Source organism: Ailuropoda melanoleuca, chromosome 2 (assembly GCF_002007445.2).
Source record: "Ailuropoda melanoleuca isolate Jingjing chromosome 2, ASM200744v2, whole genome shotgun sequence".
NCBI classification, from domain to species: Eukaryota; Metazoa; Chordata; class Mammalia; order Carnivora; family Ursidae; genus Ailuropoda; species Ailuropoda melanoleuca.
The window spans coordinates 180,672,969-180,681,273 of NC_048219.1; the positions used below are offsets into that span (position 1 = coordinate 180,672,969).

Consider the following 8,305-nt stretch of genomic DNA (forward strand, 5'->3'; position numbering starts at 1 on the left):
GGGGGCGGTGGGGGTGGGTGGGGAGAGGACTATAAAGCTCTAGCTCACTTCCCAGAGATCAAGGGGAAAGAAAAATTGCCATGGGGGTGATTTCTTCCCATACCAAGGTCATCAGGCCACCAGGGGGCAGGGTTGGGAACGAATGTGGACACTGGAGGTAGAGTGCATGAATTCATTTTAGGTCTTGATCCTCTTGGCTGTATTCCTAGGCATTCCCTACAGACGTGGCTACCTGCTTTATGGGCCTCCTGGTTGTGGAAAAAGCAGTTTTATGTGAGTAGGGTTATATTTTCTCTTAATCCATAAAGTGGAGAAAAAATAGGCTGTGGGGTTCGAAAGGGAGTTGAATGTGGGGACCAGGGAACAGGATAAACGTGGGACATGAGAAGCTATCGGGTGATGGAAGGGTTAGGTCTCTGAGACCCACCCAGGACGGTGAGGACAAGCATTTGGGCCCAAGAACAGATTCGCAGGTTGCCCACCTTCTGTCCTCCCATCCTCCATAGCACAGCCCTGGCTGGGGAACTGGAGCACAGCATCTGCCTCCTGAGTCTCACAGACTCCAGCCTCTCCGATGACCGGCTCAACCACCTGCTGAGCGTGGCCCCGCAGCAGAGCCTGGTGCTTCTGGAGGACGTGGATGCAGCCTTTCTTAGCCGAGACCTAGCTGCAGAGAGTAAGTGAGGGGAGTCTGAGGGAAGGGGAAGCATTTCTAAATGAAGGTCAATGAGATAGAGGAGTGAGGAGCGGTGGAAGAAAGTGGAAATCCAGAGGGCTGACGGAGGATGCCTGGGTTGGCAACAGGAGTCCACAAGAGGCGCTCATTTGTCAGGGAATGTGGTGGGGAGTAGAGGGTTTAAGCAGGGTCATGACCAGCCGCGCTTTCTCTCTGCCTTCCTCTAGACCCAGTCAAGTACCAAGGTCTAGGTCGCCTCACCTTCAGTGGACTGCTCAATGCCTTGGATGGCGTGGCATCCACTGAGGCACGCATCGTGTTCATGACCACCAACCATGTTGACAGGTAAGAAGGGGCGACGCCCTCTGAGGCTGTGAGGCAAGACTCCACCCCCTCAGCACCTTGGGAGGATCAGGGGATCTGGAGGGACCGTCATTTCTGGGAGAGTACTCATGGTACCTGGGCCTATGACTCTGCCTTTGCTGCCTTGTCCTCTTAGGCTGGACCCTGCCCTGATACGCCCTGGACGAGTAGACATGAAGGAGTACGTGGGCTACTGCTCACACTGGCAGCTGACCCAGATGTTCCAGAGGTTCTATCCAGGGCAGGCACCTTCCTTGGCCGAGGCCTTTGCAGGACGTGTCCTTCAAGTCACAACTCAGATCAGCCCTGCCCAGGTACAGGGCTACTTCATGCTGTATAAAAATGACCCTGCAGGGGCAATTCACAACGCTGAGTCTCTGAGGACGTGACGGGCAGGCTGTGCTCCACTCTCCTCCTCTAGCTCAATAAACACCTGCCGCACCACTGTGGTCTCTGACCTCCCCATTCTGGTTCTTAAGTAAAAAGCAGGGGCTCTCAGGCATCCACAGAGGCAAGTGCTGGGGGATTAGCTGAGGCAGAGCTGGAAGAGACACTATGGCAGACAGGGAAATACAGTGTCCCGTCTAAAGGCATTCAATTTTTTAAAAAATGTGTATGTGTAAAAATGCGGATGTATACGCAGTGGGTGTGTGCAAGTTACATTCCCACACGTTCTGCTGAAATGTTGGCATCTATCAGTTTTCCTGAAACCCAGCACACGAGCTGAGATGTCAGACCTGTCTTTATTCAGACCCTGATCTCTTGGGAAAATGGGACTGTAGAGCAAAGTTGGGGCTGTTCTGCCACACTCCAGTCTTGCTAGAAATTCAGAAAGAGCCCTACTGTACAGGCCAGGCGCCACTAAGCAAAGAAAGCCAAACAAGGCCAAATCTCTTTATTGCCCCCCCTGCCCCCCTGCCCCCCCAAATCCCTGCCCCCCACAGTACCGCTAGGAACCATCCTCAGATTCCAGGCTTAGGGGCTCCCTTCGAGTACCAGGACGATAGGCTCCCCGACCCCGAGGCAGGCGGGGGTAGGAAGAACCCGGTGTCCGACCCTTGGAGCGCTCCCAGCGAGCACAGTCCCGAGTCCTGCGGGGTGGGGGACCCTGCCAGTTGCCAGGGCCCTTCTCTTGGGGGGGACCTTCAACCCCTTGGCTACAGGGTTCTGGCTTTAGGTCCATGGGCTCCTTGAGGGGCCCCTCAGGAGGTGGCAGTTCCTGGGTGTCACTGGTACCTTTGTGGGCATGGCACTCCCCTCCCTTTAGATGCCTCCGTTCAGGCTGTTTCCAGGCGCCTCGATTGGCCCGGGGGGGATCTAGCATAGCTTTCTGGGTCTCGCCCAACCTTTGCTGATTTGCCCCAGCCCCCGGAATCTTCTCACACGTGTACTGGGAGGCCACAGGCAGAGGAGCCGACAGGTGGGGCTGGGCAGCTGATGAGGTGGACAGTTCTGTGGCAAGGGCAGTGGGCGGGTGGGATCCTCTGGAGGCATCTGTAGCCGACTCAGGCTCCACAGGGGCAGGAGGCTAGAAAGAAGTGAGCAGATGCAGTGAGGGAGATGTAGTTCCCTACAGCAGGGAAGTGCAGGCCCCTCGCTCACTACCGCGGCTGACCACCATCATCAGCCTGTAACCTCAACGGTAGAACGAAGCTCGCCCTAGGGCCATGGCAGAGGGGCGCTGGTGGGAAGGTAGGTGGCAGTAAGGGGGGAGTGAGAAAGCTTTCCCTCACCTGCTGGAGGCTGATGAAGTACCGGTTCCGCTCCGCCTCAAGGTCAATGATGCCTCCCCGCTCCTGCTGCCTCTGGTAGAGCCGCCTGCGCTCTTCTTGTTGGCGCAAGCTCTCCGCGTTGGGCTGGTAGAGCTCCTGGAGGGGAGGGAGCAGAAGGACCGGGGAAAAAGTAGAGAGAAGGCAGACTCGAAGCCCTGCTTTTTCAGGACTGCCTCAGGAGATCTGCACGAGGTTCTCGGGTTTGTCCCTCAGATTTGGGCTCCTAAAGCCTTAGCCTAGTGGGGGCTGCAGCTCTGCAGAGAGGTCCCAGGCAGGGGAAGCCCAATTGCAGAGATCCCATTCGAGGCCGACAAGATGCCATCCCTCCCGCCTTGGAGAATGCCCCTATTCCTGGCTCAGATGAGAAGGGAGTCCCCCTTACCATGGGCTGCTGGGGTTCGGGGGCTGCTTTCAGTGAGGCAAGATCATACACGAGGGGCTCTCTGCATACCGGACACTGCACACCGACTGTCTTCTAAAAATAGAGGAGAGATCACAGCCCTGCTTCCCAGCACTGGTGCTCACCAGCTGCCCAACCCCGTCAGCCCGCCTAATCCGCACAGGGCGGGGACGAAGGGCCCTGGCATACCGTTCAGCAGGGAAGCAGGACAGGGCAGGGGCTGCCTCCCTAGAGGTCTGGGAACTCTGAAACTGCATGCAATGTGTGTATGGGTATATAAGAACGCCCTTTTTTCTGGACAGAGATGAGCTTTTGTTAATCTCAAAGGTATCTGTGACCCTAAGAAGGTGAAGAGCCACTGCTGCGGAGGGACAGAAAAGCGTGTGAGTCCAGGGGTCGGGTGAGCGCAGGGCCCGGCGAGCTGACCTGCTTGGTTGCGGCATGCTGCCGCTCCTGCTCCTGCTCCTGGCCTTGAGCCTGCAGCTCGCGCTCCATGTGCTGGATGTACCGAGCGAGGCAGTGGCAGTGGAAGTAGTGGTAACACGGTGTTTTGGTAAAGGCCTCCTTCTCCTGAAGGGAGGACGGACATAGGGCACGGCGTCAGAGCTCTCGTGAGCCCTCCACTGCCCGTCCCAAGCTGACCCCAGGTCCCAAGAGAGAAACCCACCTGGAAACCATAGAGGCAGATGACACACTGGCCATGGGGGATGTTGTTGTCTGTGAGGATTTCCTTCCCTTTCTGAGAGGAGAGAAGACACTGTTCAAACAGGGAGGCAGGGGCAAGAACTGTGAACAAAGCCTGTCCACCATTCCCAGGAGGGACTGCGGGACCATCTCCTACCAAGCCAGTGTGGTACTTTGTGTTCACACGTTTCTGTCTTGGAGAGGCTCCCTCTGCCTGGAATCAATCCTCCATGTCCCTGCCCCTCCCGCCACATCTACCCAGCTGCAAAATCCAATTTCATTGTTTTTCCACTCATTCAATCACCTTTAATACATCTCAGGAATGAAAATAATACACCCGCAGAGAACCAAATGTTCTGTTGACGCTCCTATCTTCTGGGACGCCTTCCTTGGTTAGCCCCCCCACCCAATTATCACTCCCCCAAAAAGTCTGTTCTTGGAGCCAGCTTTCAGAAAAAGTCAAGGCATGGACAACCCCAACAGAGAACTCAAAGGCATCGAGCTGGGCCAAGAACTAACTCATGTGCACTGCTGTTTGAATAGCGAATACTCTGGAATTCCACGGAGCTCAAAGCTGTGTTGTGGAGGCCGGCCTCAGAAGCACTACAGTGGTCTAAGCCCACTCTGACGCCAGGCCGCCCACCTTCGTTCTTTTCTGAACATTATTCTTCAGAACTTAAAGTTGAGGAAAACAAGACTGTACATTGTGTGCGTTTAATCTCAAGCAACAGAAGTTCTCTGTGTATGTGAACTTGTAGCTCAGGGTGGTCCCTGTGGGTTGTTAACTTCATTAGGGGAGAAACTCTTGAGTAAAAGAACCAGGACTTTTTTTTTTTTAGTCTGCTCCAAAGGCAGGCAAGCCTTCAAATGTTCATTCGTGGCGAAACCCTCTAGGCAAGGTTCCTATCTCTGGCTACTTTCGGTTGCCAGTGCCAAGAGAACGCACTGAAACGGAATGAAGAATATCCAAGTTAAAAAGAAAAAGTCCTTTTCAAGATACTAGCATAGGCCATTTGGGGAAGCTATAGAACTGTCTTTTGAGGGGAATTCTTGGAAACAGACGAAAATCTTTTCTTTTTGGATTTAGGCCTCACCTAAACAAGAACTAAATGAATGACTCCAGATGTAGGTAAGATTCTGGGCCCACTATCTCCCTTGAGAGAAACGGCTCTCAGTTTCCTGAGCTAGCACACCTCTTACCTCGATGAGTTCATACAGCATGGCAGTACCCAGCCCAGTGTTGGCCACGTGGTTCAGTGCCTGTGAAATCCTGGAAAAGGGCAAAGCAAACATTAGGCCTGCCCCCTCCCCTCACCAGACGAGCTGTATCCCGTTTCCCCTGCTCTGACCAGCCCAACTTACTTGTGGATCTGTTCATCTGACAGTCCTCGGGGGTTACGGATAGAGATCTGTGGCACCTCATTGGGGTACTAGTGGGAGAAAATAACATTACTGCTAAGGCACTCCACCCTAGGGCCTCTCCCCTTCCTCCCTTTGCTGCCATAAAGCAGGGGCCTCACCTGTGCTGGGACCTGAAGCACCAGAGTGAAGCACACATACTGTGAATCCTGGTCTTCCGCGGTGGCAGGGTTCAAGGTGATGTAGATCTCCCACGGTGAAGATCTGCGGGGGGATGAAGTGGGGACCGGGGATGTGACCTGGCACAAGTTTGAGGCCCAGGGAAGATGGGGGTGAGACAGTAAAGGGGGTGGAGGAAGTGAGCACTGGACTCCTTCTTATGGGGGCGATTAAAGGAGTCGTCTTTGTCTCCATGAGAACAACATTTTCTCTGAATCAAGGCTCACGGATTCTGCGTGGAATTCTCTCGTTACTAAGGGGACTCCTGCCCACCTCTAGTTGAATACGTACCTGCCATTTCCTTTAACCACCTGTAGTTCATCCAGATAGATAGACTCTAACACCTCGACTTCAGAGGGAAGTACCCTAGAGAGACAGGGGGGAGATTGACTCACCATTATAAGTCTCCCCGTTAAAGCCTGCTAGAGCCCGTGAAGGCTGGCTTTATAGAAGACTGGCAATGTGCCTGAGTGCATGATCGTGCTAACCTCCATAAAAATGGGGGAAGTATGTTTTCTTAAGTTGTCAAGTGGCCAGGTAGGAAGCATGGGAATCAGAGTTTAAGGGGCCATTTTTGTCAACAGATGAGAAAATGGATTCTCAGGAAGGTGAAATGACTAGCTCAAATATCAAAGTTTAACAGAGGCAGAACTAGAACCAGAGCCAGGTTTCCTGACTCCCTGTTTAACTTCCATCGTGTTGCTGGTTGGCCATCTCTCTGACCCAGAAATCAGATGTCCATTGATTCACGTCAAGGTTACCGATATCACTCCTGGCTTTCCCTACACCATTGTTCACGTGGATCCCAGTGTCTACACATACTGCCAGTATCAGTTGCCCTAAGCCTACTCAAAGGAGATACCAATCTGAACAGAAAAAGATCGAGGTGCTATAAAGGCCGTGATGTAGTAGAAGAACCACCAGCTTTGGAGTAATACGTACCAATCACTTACCAGCTACATGATCTGAGTAAGTATCTCTCTGAGGTTGAGTCACACTGTCTACCATATATAGATAACACCACCTACTCTCTAGGGTTAGTGTGAGGACAAAAAGTTGTTTATGTAAAGTACCTAATATCTTGGCCATAGTAGCTAGTCTATATTCTCTTTTCTCCTATTTGTATATAACCTTCTCCCTTAAAAGGAAAGAAGGAAGGATATAATTAGTATTGAATGCATTTATCACCCTTGCTATCTAGTTGATCTAGATCAACGTGTTTAGGTCAGGATCTTGTGGTCCTGGTGTAAATGAGAGGACACACATGTTTAATTATAGAAACAGCCATTGAAGATTAGTGATAGCCTGAGTCCACAGCTCTACCCAGGTAATGCATGTAAAGACACATGCTTGGTTTCCTTTCTTATAGTCATTGTTCTTTCTTTATCAAGAGCAGGACTGCCCTGGCATGGCCCATATATTACTGGTTCTCAAATTTTCTTTTTAAGTCTTAGACACCTCAAAATATAAAATGGAAAACTGTGGAGTAGTTTTGGTTGACATAAGTGTGGGAGTCTCAGAGCACCACAAGCTAGCTGTGCAATCACTATTGCCCTCTCCATGGCTCAAAGTGTCTCCTCAGAATCTTAAAAGTTCCCCTGAACAAGGTGAAAACATGAGCCTAGATGGTCTCAAAAAGGCCAACACTGGCTGGGCTCCCTGAATCAATAAAACACTGAGGCCTAACCTCCATCAAGAGGCCCTTCAATACTTCACCCACCCTAGCTGTGACTTGGGCCCTGGATGTGAGGTATGGAATGGGATGATGGTAAGGTGGTGACAAAAAGGAGGGGCCGGCAGGGGGATTCTATAATGTCCTAGTACTAAAAACGTAAGATTCATCGGAGTCAGATAACCTTGATTCCTCGTCATAACTATGTACTTTTTAGCAAATCGATGTACCTCTTCAGGCCTCATCTAGTCCCCTCAACCCTAACTTTGGTTACAAAAAGTAGGCTTTTATGTTACAAATCCACCATGATCCTCTCAACTATTCTGAGGTAGATGCCACACCCACTTTTTTACATCTGAGGACACTGACTCACAGAGCCTAGGTGGCCTGGTCAGCATCACACGCTAATAAAATGTGGAGTGAACCCACATTTATCCTATTTCCAATCCCAGAGTCCTTCCAGGTTTTGGTCTCTTGTTGAGAATGCTTCAGAGAAGGACTAGGAGAGCTTTTTGTGAGGTGTAAAGCTTTATTCAGACAATAGTCCTCATTAGTGCCGTCGGGAAGGGAGACGGCTGAGGAAAGCCTCGGCGGAAATAGTTTGATCCAAGGGGAAAAAGGGGGTCGGGGGCTGGAGGACATCGGTTCCAGGAGGTGAAAGGGAGGTGGGGAGAGCTGTTAAGCAGGCATCCTCCGGGACCCTGAGCAAATCCACTTCAGAATGGGACGAGTGAGGCCGGAGAAGAGGGGATCGAGCCAGAGAAGGCGCAGCCCCAGCTGGCCCGGCCGGCGCAGATCCGGCCTCTTCTCCCATCAGATCAGTGCCCCTCCACCCTCGGGCTCCCAGTACAGCAGCTCTCTTAGAAGACATGTCAGCGTCTCTATCATCCCTTTTCCCTCGCTCCGCCCCACAAGCCCGCCGTACGGACCATCCGCGGCCACTACTACTCCCCCGGACCGGATCCAGGCGGCCAGCCAAAGCCCATGCCCCCAAAGTTACCAGTCCTCCTCCCCTGCAGCCGCCGACGCAGACGCCGCCATGTCTTCTCCGGCCCACAGCCGGAACCGGAAATACTCTCGGGGAAGTCAGGGGCCAGGGGCGGCAAGTTAAAGGAGGGAGGGAGGCAGGGAGGCTAGCGGCCGTTTCTAGGCAACCGTAG

At 52.5% G+C, this 8,305-nt stretch overlaps 2 protein-coding genes across 6 annotated transcripts in view; one reads left to right on the top strand and one right to left on the bottom strand.

Annotated features, from left to right (window-relative positions):
• Positions 1-1,488, top strand: part of LOC100480908 (mitochondrial chaperone BCS1) — a 4,004-nt gene extending 2,516 nt beyond the window's left edge. For all 4 annotated transcript variants that reach the window (XM_011233661.3, XM_019807641.2, XM_019807639.2 and 1 more), the window contains 4 exons: positions 210-273; positions 507-676; positions 904-1,021; positions 1,176-1,488. In XM_011233661.3, the coding sequence (XP_011231963.1) occupies positions 210-273; positions 507-676; positions 904-1,021; positions 1,176-1,428 (605 nt within the window). In that variant the 3' untranslated portion in view covers positions 1,429-1,488. The remainder of the gene's footprint in view (positions 1-209; positions 274-506; positions 677-903; positions 1,022-1,175) is intronic.
• A 461-nt stretch (positions 1,489-1,949) lies between these two features.
• On the bottom strand, positions 1,950-8,275 carry RNF25 (ring finger protein 25). 2 transcript variants are annotated; one of them, XM_011233653.3, is made up of 10 exons: positions 8,146-8,275; positions 5,765-5,839; positions 5,416-5,518; positions 5,258-5,325; positions 5,096-5,165; positions 3,879-3,950; positions 3,638-3,781; positions 3,194-3,283; positions 2,773-2,907; positions 1,950-2,567 (listed from the first exon to the last, which is right to left on the bottom strand). In XM_011233653.3, the coding sequence occupies exons 1-10, from the start codon at positions 8,184-8,186 to the stop codon at positions 1,989-1,991; spliced, it is 1,377 nt and encodes a 458-aa protein (XP_011231955.1). In that variant the 5' UTR covers positions 8,187-8,275; the 3' UTR covers positions 1,950-1,988. The 2 variants fall into 2 exon arrangements, with proteins under 2 accessions (XP_011231955.1, XP_002913709.1); XM_002913663.4 differs by having other exon boundaries at positions 3,194-3,286.
• Between the last annotated feature and the right edge of the window lie 30 nt (positions 8,276-8,305).

Excerpts from the sequence above, each read along its gene's own strand:
- RNF25 (XM_002913663.4), bottom strand. The coding sequence starts at position 8,186 with ATGGCGGCGTCTGCGTCGGCGGCTGCAGGGGAGGAGGACTG. Across the intron at positions 3,951-5,095 it reads TGCTGTATGAACTCATCGAG|AAAGGGAAGGAAATCCTCAC; the intron begins GTAAGAGGTGTG and ends CTCTCCTCTCAG. Across the intron at positions 3,782-3,878 it reads TCTGCCTCTATGGTTTCCAG|GAGAAGGAGGCCTTTACCAA; the intron begins GTGGGTTTCTCT and ends TCCTCCCTTCAG.